Source organism: Artemia sp. Qi Xiang Cuo, chromosome 2 (assembly GCF_049724085.1).
Source record: "Artemia sp. Qi Xiang Cuo chromosome 2, ASM4972408v1, whole genome shotgun sequence".
Taxonomy (NCBI): domain Eukaryota; kingdom Metazoa; phylum Arthropoda; class Branchiopoda; order Anostraca; family Artemiidae; genus Artemia; species Artemia sp. Qi Xiang Cuo.
In genome coordinates, this window is record NC_142795.1 from 5,282,857 (window position 1) to 5,303,297 (window position 20,441).

The 20,441-nt window shown below is 37.2% G+C and overlaps 1 protein-coding gene across 2 annotated transcripts in view; it reads right to left on the minus strand.

Annotated features, from left to right (window-relative positions):
* Positions 1-20,441, minus strand: part of LOC148954832 (E3 ubiquitin-protein ligase UHRF1-like) — a 59,198-nt gene that overhangs the window by 32,747 nt on the left and 6,010 nt on the right. Inside the window, exons 1-3 of one of the 2 annotated variants that reach the window (XM_089107958.1) lie at positions 13,202-13,249; positions 6,877-7,605; positions 5,544-5,743 (exon numbers count right to left, since the gene is read on the minus strand). In XM_089107958.1, coding sequence (XP_088964084.1) covers positions 5,544-5,743; positions 6,877-7,523 — 847 coding nt within the window. In that variant the 5' untranslated portion in view covers positions 7,524-7,605; positions 13,202-13,249. Of the gene's footprint in view, positions 1-5,543; positions 5,744-6,876; positions 7,606-13,201; positions 13,250-20,441 lie in introns of those variants that run through there. The other variant, XM_089107957.1, reaches the window with a different exon arrangement.

Sequence of the window (20,441 nt, forward strand, 5' to 3'; positions counted from 1 at the left end):
GGTGACATCATAGTACATAAGATGTACTATATACATCTCTGAATAGTTCATCTTTGAAGAACACATCCAGGCCAGTCCTACTTTACGGTGTAGAAGATAAACACATCTGATGGCTTGAGGAGATAGCCATCTATAGTATGTTCAATACTATTGTGACTGAGTTTGCATCTTTGCTGGTAACTTGAAAAAGTTTCTGAATTATTTTAAGATTTTTTTCCTGTTGTTACACTCTAAAGATAGACTTTTTGCCGAGTAGTGTTTGTATGACCTTCTCTAATTACTAGAATAAGCCCTTTTCTCTGGGTATTTTCACCAGCGCCATCTTTTTTCTATGGTAGATCGGCACGTCATCTATAGTATCAATTCTTATAGCGCCAATTTTGATTTCTTATCGTTAAGAACCGTACTGAGAACAAGCAGAAGAGGGGAAGAACCTCCCGAAAGCGACGTATTGTACCCGCCGGTATTAAGTTAACCGTAAATTGCGGGGAACAGTTGAGGGGGTCCTTACACTTCCCTTGTCTTAGGTTCCTTCACTTTGTATGTATTAAGCATTCAGTCCAGATGGCGTGGACCGCTGAATCACTCGTTTATTGTTCTGTTCTGAATTTTGTCCAAAACAGTATCGAAAAGGGCTTTTCTCCGGATATTATGTAGAAACATATGTCTGAATTTTTCACGCTCACCCAGGTTTCTGATGCTAGGAAGCAAATCTTCCAGTTTTGCCATCCTGGGGAAATTCAGCATAAGAGAGTGGGTACAAATGTGTTTATTAATAGTGTTTCTGATATTATCGATACTATCGCAAAGTATGATGCTGATGATGTTGGTCTGCCAGTCTTTGTTATCCGCCACCCTAGAGAAGTACCACTTATTCCTGCCGATGATTTTTCTGTATTGAGTTGCCGTATAAACTCCTGTTTGTCTGAGCTGCTCTCTTTGTCTGAGTGTGCGAGAACTCTCCTGCCTTGAACAATTCGATGTCCTCCGTCGTTAATGCAAGTGTTCTATCTCTTCAAAACCATCCTATGCAGCTATTCTAAAAAACCACCTACTGACCTCAAAGATCCTATTGAGCGCAAAGAGACCCTTGATACCCTGGATGGTCATGACGGTACTCGTAAGTGTGAGATCTGATCCTGTCAAGAAAAGGTGGGTAGTCCATACCCGAGATAAAGCCTCAGCCGTCTCTCTCGCCGCCACTGCAACTAGTCAGCTAAATACATCCTCTCATGTCCATAATCAAAAAGTGTTTGGTATTGTGAGTAACATCCCTGTTCTTCTGCAAAAATAAGAGCTTATTAGTATGATTCCCGGTCTTGTTGATGCAACTAAAATTGGAAATTCCAGATTCTTCCGCCTTGAATTTATTGACGATGCTGCCTTAAATAAAGCTATAAATGAGGGTTTGCATTTGGGATACGAGCTTTATAAAATAGACCTTTCCAAAAGTTACCTCCTAGATGTTACCGTTGTCAATCACCGAACCACATTGTCGGAAATTGCCCACTCCCATCGACTAATCAAAAGTGTTCACGGTGCGCTGGTGGACATTGTAACACACGTGATAATCCTTGCACTGAAAGCCCGAATTGTGCCAACTGCGTGGGAAATCATGTTTCCTTTGGTCTCAGCAACCGAGTCGTTAAAAAAAGCTCTGAACATTGCTAAGAAATTAGTCATAATGACAAAAGGCTTGGCTTTTCTTTTAACATTATCAACTGACACAAATATAAAAATGTTGTTATTGAACTGACTCTCGGTTATGATATGGTTTTTAAGCAGGAAGGAAGACTTCCTAACTAATGCTAATACAGATACTTATAAATGGTCACCCACCCCCACAGGTTTGTACGTGAATCTGAAACAACGCGCGGTCGACCCTCTGGGGGCCTTGCAACTTTAGTTCGCCTCGCTAAGAAACCTGAGCTTATTTCTTCTGATCATAATTTACTGGCAATAGCATTTCTTCCCTATCTGTCTTAACGGGTTCTCGTAATCGACTCAGGCCTCTTCTGCTAAGAGTGACCAATCAGGGATTAAATTGGATTGTGGCTGGTGATATCAATGCCAATCTTCTGTCCCAATCTGATAGAAGTGACCTGTTTTTTATGCTCTGCCTAGTGGCTATCAGTCTGCTCTACTGGCTTATAAACATTTTCTTACCATAATAAATGGTTTGATAAGCCAAATTGGAAACGAGTAAATTTTGAAGATTATTTGTATATTCTTTGCTCGTTATTATCAAGCCTAAAAGTGTCTTTTCACCTTCTACAAACCTCTGTAAGGTCATCGACAGCTAAGATCGATTTAACTTTTTACTATTACCAGATTGTACATTGTTTGAAGGCAGCTGCTTCAGTTTCAGTTCCTGTTGAACGTGTTAGATTTGGCACCAGAAAACCATTATGGAATGTGTGCCCAGAAGTGAAAAAAGCTAAACAACGCACAAATTCTTGGCTTCGCTTTCGGATTAGTTGTGATCAGTCCAAGTATAATTAAGTATTTAAAATGAAGTATAATTTGAAACGTCAGTTTAGATCTTTGTGTCAAGCCCACCTGAATGGTTTGGATGGCCCCTCGGATCGGAAGTCTTGGTCCAATGTGATTATTAGCAGCAAGTGTGTGCCTGCTACCTTTTCGATTATCAAAATCAGTGATTTTGTTGCTCATTTTACTCGTGTTTTTTCTACATTTAATCATTCTATCCAGTCCATGTTTTCTTTCTTATTGCATAATACTGTTCCTCGAGTTCTTCGGCAAGTCCATATATTGTCAATATCTAGTGGTGATATCTATCGGGCTTTTAAGAGTGTTAAGAAAGTGCTCCTGATACGGATGGTCTGATTTAAAATCACTTCACCATTAAGTGTCTATTATCGTTAAGACACATTCAGCTCCTATTCCAGATGTGTTTAGCCCAGTCCTTACTTCCAGATAGTTTTTTTTCGGGAATCGTAACATCAGTTTTGAAAAAGCGAAAGGACGCAGATCAGTGTACCAGTTATCGAACAATTACAGTGTCCTGCTTCATGAGCAAGCTGTTCGAGTATGCCGTATTGCCTGAACTTTTGACTAAATGTGATTTGTCTGATTATCAAGTTGGGTTCAGAGCCGATTTTGGTTGTTCTCAAGCCCATCATATACTTGGTCAGTTGCTACGTTACTAGTCTCAGCACAAATTCGAAAAAGGCCACTTTATTTTTGCTCGGTTGATATCTCGGGCGCTTTTGACAACGTTGTACATTCGCAAGCGCTTCAGTGCTTAATTAAAGCGGGAGTTAATTCTTCCGTAGTAAAAGTTCTACAATATTGGTATTCCAATTCGTTGGTTCGGTTAGAATAGATGTCTAATATATCCGAACCTATCTCAGTAAAGAAGGGAGTCAGGCAAGGCGGTGTGCTGTCTCCATATATTTTTTAAAACTGTGCTTGAGGACTGTTTGCGAATGCTATCTCCTACAGTGTTTTTAGAAAATACTGCTGTTAGTCACATTGCCTATGCTGATGGTGTTCTGCTTGTTAATCACACTGGGTCAGGCCTTACTAAGAATCTACATTTTCTGATTAATACTTTGGGTATGATTGGGCTTTCTGTAAATGCGTCTAAATGCGATTTTCTTTGGTTTAATATTTCTAATTCTGCTCCTCCTTTACATTGGTGCACAATGCTACTCGAGTGTGTCTCAAAGCTGAAATGGCTTGGGATTACTTTTTCTGATACAATTTCGACTACATACTCGTCTCTGGTTGCTAGTGCTCAGCAATGTATTCGCTTCTCATAAGGTAAAATCTCGCCTAATAGAGGGAGGTACAGGCGCAGAGGCTTATGTAAACTTTACCATAGTTTTTGTTCTCCTGCAATTCTTTTTCTTTCCGATTTGAAGCCTCTAATGCGCAAAAAGACCGTCTTTAGGTAAGTTGTGGCTATTTCAAATATTTTAAAGTCGAGCTATATGTGCCAACTTTGTACAGAAATCACAAGACTAATTCTCATTTTGGACCGGCCGGCCCTGTGATGCTTTTTGACAACATTTCTAAGGATCTGAGGACCAATACATCTAGGACAATATGTGCCAGTGGCCCCCTCCCTTATTTTTTTCCAGATTAGAGATTTACAAATTTTGTTATGCTATTTATGTTGTGTTTTTCATATTATTTCCTTGTGGATAATATTATTTTGTTTTTTTTTCTTTTTTACTCCGCGTTTATTTTATATTGCGGGTTATAAATAAACTTACTTACTTACTTACATATAAATTTTTAACTTTCAAAACACTTAATTTCTTAACTTTCTTACTTATATTTCTTAACTTTCAAAAAGATTGCAATTGAATCTCCACTCTATCAAGCAACATATAGAACCCTAATGTTCTATAGCAACATATATCGCCTAGTGTTTTGGCAAGGTATAAAGGAGACAACTACAGTCTTATAATTAAAAGCTGGACTTAGTCTGAGTAAAACAGAAAAATAACGATCCTAATTACGGGGAACTACTAAGCGCACCTTTGGCACTTATATTCCCGAGATATTCGTAATCAACATGGTCGATTTAGTCCTAAACCACTCTCAGATCACTTGTACCTCTCGGATCGCTATTTTGTCCGATTTTGAACTTTGGCCCCCCGACTATATACTGGTCCCCCCCCCCCCAAAAAAAAAAAAAAAAACGATGAAACCCGTAAAGAAAAGAGAAACGAGGATAAAAACAGCCAGTGAAAAAACAGAGATTAAAATGCAAATATTTCGGTCAACACCTCCTCTTGACTGTCCTCAGTGCAGAATAATAAAATGATATAAAAATAATATATAATAAAAAATAATAATAAAATAATTATAAAATCAAAGGGTAATTTTTTTATTCATTTATTCACACGAAAACAATCAAAGACTAGTTTCTTGTGTCAAGTCTTTTTTTCTTTTTTAGCATGAATAAAGTGGTTAATTATGTCAGGCTAATAATAGTGATGGCTGAATGGCTGATAGTGTCGAACATACTGATTCCATTTATTTCGGGATTAGCGACTACCAAATTGCGCTTCATACTTTAATATTAGGTCAAAGTTTCGACTCTACAATCTAGAAACTCTAAAAAACGGAATTTTGATACCTGTAGATATATCAAAAGAATCGACTTTTTATGCTGATTTCAAATATATAGATTTCATTAAGTTTAGTCTTACTCATCTAAAGTTACGAGCCTGATTAACCTTTCCTGATTTTCGAAAAGAGACAGCCCCTAAGAGTAAAGTGATCTCAATTAAAATCACACCAGCAGAGAATCCTACTGTAGGTTTCAAGCTCCTGTGTTCGTGTTTTTTTTTTTTTTTTTTTTTTTATCATGATTAGCCATATTTTTTTTTTTAATTTTTGTATAATAAATTATTTACGGTAATTTTATACCAAAAGGCATATTCTAATTTCTGTTTGAATGAGCCCTCTACCGATATTCTAGGACCAGTGGGTCGATACGATCACCCCCTGAAAAAAAAGTTTAAACACAGTTTAAACAAGTGAAAACACAAGTGCTTACAATGTACCTTTAACAATGTCATCATCAGTCTTGCATTCAGGACAGTACCAATCATCCTCAGGTATTTCTTCCAGGGAAGGGTCAAGACAGTAAATATGGAAAGGATGGTCACACTCATCACACATTACTTGCAGGTTTGGATCTTTCTTCTCCCCACAGACATTGCAGCCACATTCTCTGCACTTCCGACGAGGGTGATCTTCACAGCTATGAAAATGAAACGTTTGTAGCCATATAAGATGATACTGCATTAAAACCATAAAATGAAAATAAATAAAAAAGTTTGTTATAGATGGTAAACCCTATGAATTGTTGGATGGTTGGCACCTGACAACAGATTATCCCTATAACAGTCAAAACGAGGATTGCCAAAAGCCTGAAACTCTAGAGTACAAAACTAAAAGTGGAAAAATTTCGTCAAAATCCTGGGGGGGGGGGGGGCACGTTTGGAGTCGATTTTCTTAAGTCAAGTGAAAAACGAGCCATATAGTACCATTAAGGCAAGGTATACTCAAGAAAACTGATCTGTTTCTGTGGATACTGGAATTATGTAAGCCTATCTTATTTTGACAAGAGTTTTGAAGTTGCTAAATTTCAGCTGGAGGGGGGACGGGGTAAACTGGGCCTGGGGGCAATTACGCCCCTTCCCCATAGCGAATTACACCCCCTAAAAACCAACAAAACTATTATGACTCCAGGTGTACCTTCATTTGAAAATATTTATCTGTCTTAAGCATTTGGCAATGTATTTTTAGCAAGACATAAAATATACATGGCCATACCTTTGTTAAAAGTAATTCTCCATGATAGCTTCAGAAGCAAGAATGTCATCTTGGTATGGAGGTACTGGACAAAACTTGATGATATGGACAATTTCAGTTTCTCAACTTTACACTGAAGAGATTAAGGGAAATTAAAAATTTCCTATGGCTGGGGCTTCTGATTTTTATTTATGTTTGAGTTGGGAGGGCAGTTTTGTAATTCTTTTTCCCTGAGCACCACCAACCCTAAGAACAGCCCCCCCCCCTATTCAAGGATGTGGTTTGCATAAACGTTGTTGTGAAATGCTCATCAACTTACTTTTTTTCCAAACTGTTCTTAGCAATACAACATGTGTCCTCTTCTTTGGAAAAAAAGAAGAGAAATAAACATGGGAAGGATGCCACTCTTTAATAAGTCTACACTGTTTTGCATAGACCATGACTTGATTATACTTCTGTAAGTTCAGAAACAATTTCTATTTGTAAATTCCAAGTAATTCCACAAGAGAATTTATACATTGAAACTGCTTACCACGGAAAATGACGAAGAAAAAATGAAAAGAAGAAAATAATATTTACTTTTCGCAATGTGCTCCATACTTCCTTTTTTCTTTGGGCCCTTCCTTAAAAAGCTGAATATCTTTATCAGTTCTGGCTGAAACTTCTTTGATTTTTTCAATTCTGTAAAGTTCATCAACATAAACAATTTTAACATCCATATTTGCCTCATTTTCTATTCCAAGCAGAAGTGAAGCCTTCAAAACTCGCTTACTTTCATTATAGCTGGATACCACAGAGTCATACCAGAGTCCTCTAGCAGATGGTTTATCTAAGTTGTAATTTACCATCAATCTCATACCAGGTGTAACTTCATCCACTGGAATAATTCTGTGAGCTCGAGGCCTGATTTCTGAGAGTTTACACTCAATTGGATCTTCATTGGGGAAACTATCAAGGGATGCCCAGTAAAGGAGTCCATCTTCTTCTTGAGGATTTCCTTTCACAATACATGTTATCTTTGATTCATTCCAAGATGATGTAATAGGATCACGAGCATCAACTAAGTCACCAATTTGAAAATATTTACTTGTTACTTCTAGTGGTTTTACAACCTCGTCAATATTTTTCTTTGCTTTACTTTTCGCTGGAGTTATTGTTTTACTGACAGGAGCCTTTTCTGAATTTTTATTTTCATCTTTTATCACATTAACAGCTCCACAGTCCATAAGAATTATGACATCATTTACGTTAACTTTATAATCAAGTAGATTACAGCCATTTTCAAGCTGCTTTCCAGCAAAAAATAATCTGGAAAGGAAAAGAAACAGAATAGTAAAGCCATTGGAATAAAAATAATTGCAAAGGGGGAGGAAGGGTGAGGTATACAAACATATAATAATACTAAATAATTTCTCAAACCATACTGCCTTCATTGTTAAATAAAATGAAACAAAAGTATACCAATAGTAGTTTAAAGCTATTAATTCCCATTAGCTTTAAACATGCATTAAAAACCTTTGTTTTACTTTATTCATAATAATCCTAATATTTCCTGATTCAAATCAGAAGGTGGTTGTTATGACCTTATGAAAAGAACCCACTCAAGCAATTCAAGCATTAGAAGAGAGAAAATCCGGAAAAGGGAAGAACTGATATCTGTACCACTATATAATTACCTAGCATCAAGGAAACAAAACAAAAAACAACACGATATCAAAGAATAGCAAAGCAGGCTATTATTTGAATATTTCAAATTTAAATATTATTTAAATATTTTTACTGATTAACAGATCATTAGATATATGATGATCAATCAGCACTCATCAGAGAGATACTACCAGTAAGAAGTTTCAAAAATGTTCTTTTTAAAGACATTAAGTAAAAGGGTGGGTATAATGTATATAACAAAGTAACCAGATTTATTTACCGTATCTTCTCACATTGTATTTATAAATTTATTGTCCATCATAAATGTAAAAATACAACACTGATGGAGTAATGAATAAATAAAAGGAAAAAAAACAAACAACTTCTAAAAAAGACAAAACCCAAACAAAGAAGAACAGATAAGAAAAACGCAAATAAGGGCAATCTTAGACTGGAATAAATTGGTAAAAAAAAAGAGATGCAGCACTAGACCCTTAAGGTCCAAATCAGCAGTGCTGATCTCCGTCTCAAGGCCCTTCAGCCAGGAAGCGCAATGGGGGGATGGGGGCCAGGCATCTTGCGATTTCGCACACCCTTCCTGTTTACCTTCCCCTGATTTCTTCAGGTACCCATTTAGAGCTGGTCAACTAGGACTGAGCTTACAGTCACACCACTGACCCCACCCAAAACCAAATAATTGGGTAAGCAAGGATTCGGACCCTGGCACTCTCGGACAAAGGATCCAAAATCCAGCACACTAATCCACTCGGCTAGGACAATAAACACAGGGTCATCAAAAGAAAATTTCAAGGGTACTTTCAGAAGTAACCTGCTTCCAATACCCCTAATTTCTTTTCTGCTCCACGGATGCTGGACTAGCCACTCTGTACTGCAAGGATAGGGAGCTGTTGTTAGTCCAGAGAAGCACCTGGAGCAAAATGTCTTAAAATCTCAAGCTCCAGATGGTCTTTTTTTTTCTTTTTTGTAGTGATGCAAAACCCTACACCATCCCAAAAAAAACTAACATACACAAGCATCAATCTTTGCAAAGATTACAAAAATAAGTGCACATAGTTTCTGTCAACATTTTATTTCAGCAAAAGAACTGCAATGCCACCTGGAAAAGTGTCCAAATGGCACCTTTTTTTAAAATTTATGCATGCTGGACATACCCCAAAAAGCCATATGGATGGCATAAATATTGTCATTGCCTTGAGAATATTTATTTTTTAACTCAGATAGTACTTGTTGGATTCTGGAATGATAAACAACAATCCTGATATTACCTTGATTTAACACTGGAAGTGAGTCATTTACCTTACATTTCACTTGTCACTATACTAGTCAAGTCATTGAAAAGTGGTTAAAAACATATCACTAGTTTATAAATAGGTTATTCAAGAGTAATATATTCCAAAAATACTTATTTATAACAATTCAAACTCATTTATTAGGCAACTTGAATATAAACTGTTTCCCTACTGTTTCAAGTTTTTTTTTTTTTAATGCCATCAACAACAACAGTACTGAACTTTAATAATAATAATAATTTATTTATGACCCACATATGAACATTATATGACACTGCAGAGTAATGGAAAATATAAAAGAAAAAAATAACAACATCATTACGAAATCAAACAACAACAACAAAAATACAAATTAACCGATATCACGATGAAAAAACAAACTAAGGGGTCAGTGACAGAAACAACATTACTAGCATTCATAATCATATTAGAAGTCACACTGGCCAGTCGCGTGCAAGCATCAATGACACCATAACGGGATACAATATTTCTATTTTTAAAACAGCCGGGTAAATACATCAGATATTTACAATATCTAAAGTAACCCCTTCTTCTTCTTCTATTTAAGAGCAGGCGGGCTTTTCAGTAAAACTATTTAGCCCTTTTCCTTTTGCTTCACTCTGTGGGCTACAGAGCTACTGGCTTGATTGCCTCATATTTATTATATATATTCAGATATCTTTCAGCAGATCTTTCGACTCTAGGAGTTCAAATATAAGATGATAGATGTCGATTTCTATGCTCTGTGTGCAGGTATAGTTGGCTAGGCTCTTGGCTGATAGCGGGATTTTGTGGTGTTTGAAGTATTTTAACAGTTTACAAAGCAAGGTATGTTGTGCAGACGTCAGCATATTACATTCAAATAGGCAATGGTCAATTGCTTCATTATTCATATTACAATGCCTGCAAAGAGGGGACAGGGGAATTGAGCCACTTGAATTAGAAAGCTTATATGAGAATGCAAGGAAATTTAGTCCATTTGTTCCAGAACAAATTCTATGATAAATTTTAGAAAGATGCTTATTGGGAAAGGGGGACAGGATAGGATTAATCTTATTAAAATTAATATCTGATAGCCTCCATCGGTAAATATCTCTAATTGGGATTGGTCTCCCACTTGGCTGGTCAATATTTATAGCATTTTTTGCTATTTCATCAACCTGATGATTACCACTTATGCCAGAGTGGCTAGGAATGTACTGAAAGTAAGTTTTTATGCCACTTGAAGCAAGATTATCAATAATACTGAGACAATGATAAGTGTCAATGTCCAACTTATATTGAGGAGCTGAGGCCAGCAACTCAAGGCTTGATAAAGAGTCGGAATAGATGATAATATTATTCGAATTTTCAATCAAAGGTTGGTTTTTCTTAAGGTGTTCTAATGCCATGATTATGGCATTTAACTCAGCAGAAATTATAGATAAATTATTGAATAATCTCTCGCCCATTGCAATTTTCAGGTGAGGAAGGAAAACACCACTTGCAACCTTCTCATCCATTTTTGACCCATCAACAAATATTTGGAGGTGATTTTTATAGGTAATTGTATTAAGTTCTGCAAATTTTTTCTGGACAAAAGCAATGGGGGTTAAATCTTTATTCCATTTTGAAAATTCAGTATTTATTATGGGAAATGACCACTTCCATGGTGGGGATTGGGGGAAAGTAGGTGCAATAGACTTTGCTGGTACAGGGAACTTCTTTTGAATATTGGCATACTCATCTGCAATACCTCTATACATGGCTGGATTTCTTAACCAATTATGTAATGTGTGTGAGCTATTTGATTCAATTTTTGTAAGATGTTTTATCAAGAGAAAGCTACGTCTCTCCCTTATTGTTGTTAATCAACTCTCCATAAGCAGAAACTTGGTGCTTGTGGGTTTCCTAAGACCAAATCTGAGACGTATTATATCATTTTGTGTTGTTTCACTTTTTTGCCTCTGGGTCTTTGCACATGCACCATAGACAATGAGCCCATAGTCAATATGGGGTCTTATATGTGATTTATAAAACTGGAGTAAGGTTTTCTCCTTACAACCCCAGGGTGTGGAAAGAAGTCTTTTTAGTATATTTGCTTTTCTATAACATTTTTTTATTGTGTTTGAAATGTGGAGGTGGAAATTAAGTTTTTGGTCAAGCATGAGACCTAGGTAATTAATATTATTATCTTCTGGTATAGTTGTTTTATTTAGAGTTAGTTTTGCATTAACATGGTTTCGCTTCCGGTGAAATTGGATTATTTTTGACTTGGTGGGTGCAATGGGTAAATCTGAATGTTGAGAGAATTTTTCAAACTGGAAAAGTGACTTTTGCAGATTTGACTGTGCTATCTGAAAGGTGTTGCCAGATGACCATAGCACCAGATCATCAGCATATTGTAGATTCGTGTGGGGTAGGTTCATGTCCCAGAGATATAGGGCAAAAAGGAGGCAACTGAGGACTGCTCCCTGAGATAGGCCTTTGGATATTGTCTTTTGGGGTGAAGAGGCTGAACCAACACAAACAATGAAACTCCGCACTTCTATGAATGATTTAATAAAGGATACTAGCTTAGGAGGTACTCCAAGGTTTGCAAGTTTATTTAAAAGGATTTGATGGTTCACATTGTCATAATCTCCTTCAAAATCTAGGAAAGCTGCCACTAGGATATTATTTTTTTAGAAAGATTCATTTATTGCATTTGTTAGCAAAATGAAAGCATCTGTTGAGGAGTGGTATTTCCTGAATCCCGTTTGAGTGTGTGGGATCATGTTATTTTTCTCAACAAACCAGAGGAGTCTGTGATAAATCATTTTCTCCATTATTTTCCCAATCACAGGTGTAATCATTATGGGCCTATAAGACTCAGGGTTATCTTTTGGTTTATTTTTGTTTAGGATTGGTAGGAGGGACGAACATTTCCATATATTGGGGAATCTAGAAGATGCCCGGGCGTGATTATAACAATTTAGCAGTTCTTGTTTGTATAAAGGTGTGAGATTCTTTATCCATGTAGGGTGTATAATGTCATAGCTACTGCTAGTTTTGGACCTAATATGATGTATTGCATTATTCAATTCCTGGATTGAAAATGGATTAGTTATGTACTCGGATCCTGGGCGTGGTTGGTAACAAGGGTTCATAGGAATTGTGGACAGTTTGCTATGATTATTTGATGTTAGCTTATTAACAAAAAGAGTTGCAAATAGTTTAGCCTTTTCATTATCATTGTAATAATGGGTGTTATTATGTATAAGCTCATACAGGAGTGGGTTGGGAGAAGTCTTTTTCCCACATATGTGGCTTATGACTTTATGTATAATTGGCTCATTTGTTTCTCTGGAGGGATTGTTTGCAAAATTATTCCAGTATTTATATTTAGCATCTATTATAGTCCTTTTTAGATTAGATTCTGCTTGTAATTTTTTTAAATATGTAGTAGGTGTTGGTTTTTTTTATGAATTCTGTCCTAGCTGCCTTTTTTATCCTCCATTTATTTAGGCACTCATTTGTCCACCATGCTTTAAGAATTTGTTTAGGGAATGTTTTCTTAGGTGTTGTCCTGGGGATAGCATGATTAGCTGTATTTATTAGTAAAGATGTCAATGCTTCAGCACGTGTGTCAACTGTTGTATTAGAAATGCATGAACTTTGGGTGAAACTTGTAATTTCATCATTTAGCTTATTTTGGAAAATAGACCAATTTGCTTTAGTGTTGATATATTTGGATGTATGAGATACAGTTTCAGCAGGTTCATTTAGGGAGCAAACTATAGCAAAGTGGTCTGTACATAGACTATCAATTTTATTTATGTAAATTTTGTTCAAAAAATTTAAAGACACAATTTGTAGGTCAATTGTGGAGAAATTGCCAGTTTTGGGGTTGAAATAAGTATTCAGGTTTGGAGGGGTAGCAACAACTAATTCATTATTATTTGAAGTCATATGCTCAATAAATTTACCAGCTTTAATTGCTGGTTTATTCCCCCACAAAAGGCTGTGGGCATTGAAATCTCCACAAATAATGATATTTTTTAACATATTAGAATTATTTATATAATTAAAGAAATCCTTGGCATCTTGGCATCACTTCTAAGTCTCCGTAAATCTTTTTTCCTCAGTAAGTGGTGGAATCCAGATAGAAAATTTACTCCGGGAGAGCAAAATCTATTATAAAGCTGAGCAAGGCCCTTATGATTAAAACGTCCTCTATATGGACATATCTTACCATATGACACACGAATATTTTTTAATGCATTAGTAACCAACTCGGAACAAGTTTCAGAAATGGACGGGCAAAACGATATACCAAGCCACTTGACTTTATCCAAACAAGGTAATGAAATCGAACGAAGGTTTAATGGAGAAACAGAAATGCTACTATTAAAGCACATAAACTCAGACTTTCCCATATTAACAGATAGGCCAATATCACTAAGTAGAGAAGACAGCTTACAGAAGTTCTGAGCCAGCCCTCAATGAGAAAAACTAACTAAAAGGACATCGTCGGCGTATGCAATATAACTTAAACCAATATCACGAAAAAACACAGTAGGAGATAGATGTTTTAAACAAGTAGCAAGGACACATTTAAATATATAAGGAGATAAAACTCCTCCCTGTCTAACACCTTTCCTAACAGCTACCAAATCAGAAGTATTGAACAGCCACTTAATACGCACATAAGAATTATCATACCAATACCGCAATGTAGAAATAACTGAATAATTGACTCCAGAACAAGCAAGGGAATGCAAGGCCTGGGCGTGAACAACATTATCAAAAACCCCGGAAATGTCTACTGTGCAGCAATACAATGAACACTTCTGGGCAAAAGCTTCCTTTAACAACCGGCTGAGCACATGATAGGCCTGGGGGCAACCAACCCCTCTTCTAAATCCTAGTTGAAAAGACGAAAAATCGCACTTAAAAAATATTTCAGGCAAAAGGACATACTCAAAAATCTTACTCATAAAGCAAGATACAGTAATCGGTCTATAATTCGAGCATGAATCTGGATCTTTACCGCGTTTAAGTATAGGCATGACACTACCAGAAAGAAAACTGTCAGGAACCAGAGATTGAGCTATACAAATCTGGAATAATAACTGCAGGTGGTTCAACAATAATAGGCAATCATAAGCAAAATTCCTAAAGCATAGGCCATCACAATCAGGAGAATCTGATCTTTTTACTTTCTTCAGTGCCCAATGTAAATCACTCATACTTATTGCAGGGACTCTATATTGACAAACAGACACTGGCAGGACCAAACTAAGTAGATTATAAAAATGTTTCTGAACACACTGATTAAATACAGAAAATATGTCAATATAATGGCGCACAAAATTCATAAGGTTTAATTCCAACTGAGGTGGAGGAGAACACTTACTGCTATTGATAACTCTATTCCAAGTCATTTTACTATTTGGAGCATCCCACGCATTGAGCCTTGCATTACGCAAACAAGATTTGTATTCTTTCTTCGTTTTTTGCTTGACTGTAAACACAGCACCAGAGGAGGGTCGATCTCAAGCGTTCCACAATCGCAACCAAAACTTTGCGCGGTTCTTTACTTTTTTCACTTCCGGATGTATATTCCACAGGGGCATGCGAGACCCAGAACGCACGTGCTCAATCGGAACTGCAACTTTTGTGGCCAACTTTAGACATGCCACTATCTGGTAATAATACGAATTTAGGTCTTTCTTAGAATCAGGGCACTTTATCGAAGTCTGGAGCAAGTGAAAGGGGACTTTAATAGTTGAGAGTAGAGTGCATAAAGTAGTAATATACATCTCAACGTTTATCCAATTCCAATTGGGCTTTTGATACCATTTTGGATGGGGACCCTTAAAGTGGGCTTGAACATCAGGAGGCTCAATTAGGCACGAAATAGGGATATGGTCATCATTGATTTTATCTTCATCAACAAACACCTCGGATTTAATTAGACTGGACTTAGACACAATAATATGGTCGAGGTTGGATTTAACAGAGCCTCGATTATGAAAGCAGGGGCGCCAATTAGGGGAGGCAGGGGGGCCATGGCCCCCCCTAGACTTTGAAAATTACCTTCTTATTTATATTTCACAGCTATTTCCTATTTTAGCAATGTGCTATATTAAACCAGCAACTGGTCCAATAAATAGGACCAACAAGCTGGTGCCCTAATTATATAATCTTGTTTTGAAATGTCTAAGAGCGAGCGCGTCTACACTATTTTATTTCCGAGTAGGGTTCATTCAAAACTAAGCTTCATGTGGTCAGTACCCGTTTTGCTATTGTTCTTGTTAAGAATTCGTTGTAAACTATGAGTTTTGTATATTGCCTTTTTTAGTAGCTGGGAAAGGAAATGTGTTCTAGGGTTTCAGGGGGATTTGGTCAGCAGATTCTTGACATTGTTGAATAGTTTATGGGATGACTAGTCCCAGTGGAGTGTATGGGACTGTCGTGAACAGGAAATGTAAGTGATTGGTTTATGGGGTTTCTAAGCGGGGTAGTTTCACCGTGGAGTATGGGAGTGATTTTCTAAGTGAGTTTCTACGTGTTTCTTCAGTTCTTCTCTTGCCGTGTCTGAGTGAAGTCATTGTCTACTACTCATTTAACTATGAGTAAAAAGCGACAACAAACTTTGAATTTTTTTTCGGTGAAAATGCGGAAGAAAAATGAAGAAACTTTAGTGCAAGAAACTGGCAATAGTGTCAGCGCCCAAAGTCTCGGGTTAGTTGAGATAAATTCCCCCAACTGTGACAGAATTTCGGAAACAAGCGGAACAATAAATGGCTCAGATCAACATGAAAGTTCGGTCTGCATCGCTGAACCCCATGCGGGTTCCAGTTGCAGTCTAGAATCTCTCTCAGGTATCTCTACAACGCATCATGACCAACCAGCTCAACCTATTCTTGAGAGATATCCGGCTTCCACTTCTAACAGAAGGAAATTCAGTGTACATTACTATAAGACTTATGAATGGAATGAATACTCAAAAAACTTGAAATACCTGTTTTGTTTTTCTTGCCGCCATTTTTCTATGGGGACTCTAAGGGCTGGAGAAACTGCTTGAAAATGGCTTTCATTGAGTCAGGATTTTGCAAGTGGAAAGACAGTTCTGCTCTATTAAAGCAACATGATGGTTCTGAAAGACATAGGCATTGTATGTCAACATGGGCAGAATTTAAAATAATGAGTACTGATACTTCGAAATCTATAGCAAATGTCTTAATTCAATCCAGATCTCAACAGGTTCAGGAAAATAGAGATCACGTGAAGTTCATTTTTCGCACTATTTGCTTTCTTGGCCGCCAGAGTCTTGTTTTCAGGGGTCATGACGAATCAGAAACATCTACAAATTGGGCTGATTTGGTTGAGTTGATGAAGGAGATTTCTAGAGGCGACAAAAACTTCAAGACCAATTTACAGCGCCAATTTGGTCACTGTTGCCGTCATCAGAACCAAAATGACGTAGTTATACTGATAGGAAATGCCTTGCGCCAAGATATTATTTCAGAAGTAAAATCAGCTGATTACTTTGTTATTCTTGTTAACAAGACAAAAGACGTTTCTAGAAAAGAACAATTAGCGATCCTACTCAGGTACATATCAAATGGAAAAGTAGTAGAACGACCAATCGGCTGCTATCACATGCACAAATTAGACGCCAAGAGCTTATCTTCGATTCGTGAAACTATAGAAAACCTTGGCGTAAATTTGATGTTGTGGATTGCCCAATGTTATGATGGCGCATCCATTATGAGTGGGGAATTTAACGGAGTTCAAGCAAAGTTTAGGGAGAAGGTGCCTCATGCAGTTTATGTACACTGTCACGCCCACAGATTAAACTTGGGTTTGACTGACTGCCTAAAAAATATCAGCAAACTTTCTGAATTTTTCTCTGTGGTGCAAAGACTTTACGCATTTATATCATGCAGCAATACTCGTCACGAGCTATTTGTGGAATCCCAGTGTATTAGCAGGCAAAAAGTCTTGGAGCTAGAGAGGACCGTCTAGACTCGCTGGTTTTACGCAGTCCGCTGTATTTCGAAGGAGAAGGCCAGATTTGATTGTATTGTTGCTCTGTTTGCCGCAGTCTCAGATAGTTCCAACGGCGAGGCAGCGTGTGAAGCAACAGGACTTCTGGACAAAATCAACTGTGCCTCTTTTGTTTCAACTTTATACATAATGGAAAAAGTATTAGTCATTGTAAATTGTTTATCAAAGCAACTTCAATCCGGAAGTTTGTTGATTTATAAGGCACTTGCACTGATTTCTGGGACATATGAGACACTCTAAAAGCTGAGAAATGATAACGAATGGAACAACTTAAGCAAAAACATATATGAATTCTTAGCCTTAAACAATATCCAGGAATCAAAATCTCCACAATCTAAAACAAGTGTTCGAAACAAGAGAAGTCAAGCCATTTCCATTCGTCTCAAAGCCTTTCTTTCAAACTCAACAACTGGTAAACGCAATATCAGTCGGCCAGTTGAATCAGACTGCGGTAAACTTCTGTACTTTGAGGTAATAAATCGTTTCACGAGTGAGATGGACCAACGTTTCTTGCAAAATATGCCTCTGCTCGACGTTTTATCTGCCTTCGACCCCTCAAGTTCCAATTTTCTCGAATTTTTGAAAGTAGAAAGAGTTATGTGTCATTATCAAGAGATTCCCGGTGTCAATGACTATGCCATAGAATCCCAGCTTTCTCTTGCAAAGCTGCATCTGTCAGAAAGTGATCTTTCAAAAATGGATCTTCTTCGAGCTATCGAAATCTTATACTACCTCCCAGTTGCCTATTCTGCAGTGCTAAAACTGATGAAGCTAGTTACTACTTTGCCTTTGACCACTGCCAGTAATGAACGATTCTTCCCGGCATTAGGGCGTGTGAAAGACTATCTGCGATCGACGATGGGAAACGACACACTCAGTGATCTCATGATAATGGCCGTTGAAAAAGAGGAGGTAAAGAAACTGGATTTGGATAGATTAGTCGACGATTTTGCCAAGCAGCGACCTCGCCGCTACCCCCTGTTTTAGGTATGTTTGCTAAATGTTGTTCTTTTTTTGCATCTTAATTTAAAAAAAATCGAAAAAAAATCCTTGCCCCCCCCCTACATTTTCGGGAATTGGCGCAACTGTATGAAAGTAAGTATAAGCCATGTTCTTAGCAGCGACATGATAGACATTGGCAGAGATTCTTGGCAGAGAATCTAGCAGGAGTTCAGATGGATCAGATGAGGTCAATATGTCAGTATTCATTTCCCTGGCTAAGATCCAATCAACATTTTTATCTGCAAATTTTATGAAAAAAGATTTCAGTTTATGGCAAGCTTTAGCAAAAGCAGTAAATGACTGAGTATTTCGATAATTGCATGGGAGATACACATTTACAAAAGCCATGTTATTACACTGGATTCCTAGAATATTAGCATCAGAATAAATTTGCATAGGCTGATATCCCAACCAAATGAAGATAGCAGTGCCGCCATAAGGGCGACCGAGGGTTTTTTTTGCTTCTCAAATAAATATTTCATGTGTAGCAGACTGCCTTAAACTGTTTGTATTAACTTTGGAAAGTAGATGCTCCTGTAGGAATACAACATCAAAATCTAGCAGCTCGTCGATTTGCAGTTCCTTATCTTTAGTACCATTAATGTTCAGAGAAACAAAACTTAAGGCTGTAGGAGAAGTCATCATGTTGTCTTGGCAAGCGCATTTCTCAGTACCAAGCATTTTAAACTATAAGACACATGATTTCCTCTGCAATTGGCGCTCTTAGGAGCAACTGAGCAAGAGTTGTCTGTGGTGTTTTTGTGAGCCCCAGCACAGCGGGAACATTTTGGTAAATCAGGAGAACGTGGGCATCTAGCAATAGTGTGATCTACCCCTTGGCACTGGAAACAACGAAGCGGTAATTCTTGATAGATTTTAACATGAAAAAGCTCATATCCAAGTCGGAGACCATGGTTAATTGCACTTTTCAGTGCTAACTTATCCAGAAATTCCAAATGAAAACATTTTGAATGTCCTATTTTTATAGCACGTGCTAATCCCGGTATGCTTTCCTTTAGAGAGGATTCTGATACATTTTCAGGGATACCCCAAACAATACCAAGTGCTTTTTTATCAAGGACCTTGGTTTGAACATTAGGTAGGCTCTTAGAGGCTGAGGCAGCAAAGGATATGGCTGACTGCCTATCTTGAGTAACTACAATCCGCAAACCAGGATCTTTATCTTTTCGCAAACCAGGATCACTTAAACTGGTAGGAACATTTTTCACAATTACTGCATATGTAGGTTTATCTTCAACTAAAGGGGGAGCGGCAGGGGGGAAAGGCGACTGGGTTTGAAGCTTTTCTGACAAAGCACGTAATTCATTAAAACAGGCATTTACCTTACTACTAAGCATGGAATATGCTGATGCGGGAATTATCGGAATTTCACTTGTTCCTTATCATGAAGTCTGGCACATCTATGTCTTCAGAGTCGCATCTTTCAAACACTGCAATAATATTGGCAATATTATTTTGTTGGGTGTTGTTACCAACTCGCCTGGGTGGAACTTCCCTCGGAAAAGCTTTCTGGAGGAAAAGCTTTCTCGCATCTAACACATCAGTAGCCAAAAGAAAATCCAAAGCATGATCTTTAATTGAATTTTGGGAAATCCCTTGTTTGAGATTTTTTCTGTATGAAATTCAACACTCGATTATAAAAAAGTTTATCTTTCACCCAAATTCCAGGATCAATCATTTTCACTTACAGTAATATAGTCCATAAATCGTAATCCCTTATTCCACTTATGAAACCAAATTGCTTTGATTAATTGTGTCTGTAAATCATAAGCTGTAAAAACTTATGTAAATGTCCAGAAACTAGGTTAATAGATTAAGCAAAGCTTTTATTATTATAGGTCAGGAACTATAATCCTTTGACAAATATTGCAAAATGTAACTAACTTTACTGGGATTATAATTCAATGAAAAAGCTTACTGGTTTGACAATGTTAATAAAATATCTAATTTATGAGAGGTCTGTTCACTTTGAACTCTGAATAAATACTTTATGATTTGAAACTTTGCTGTTGACAATTCAGAGTACATATTTGCACATTAGGGGGGCAGGGGTGGGTAAATTCCATGGTGAATTTGCAGTGGGCCATACAATTCAGCTGGGATGAAAGTGAAAACATCATTTAATGC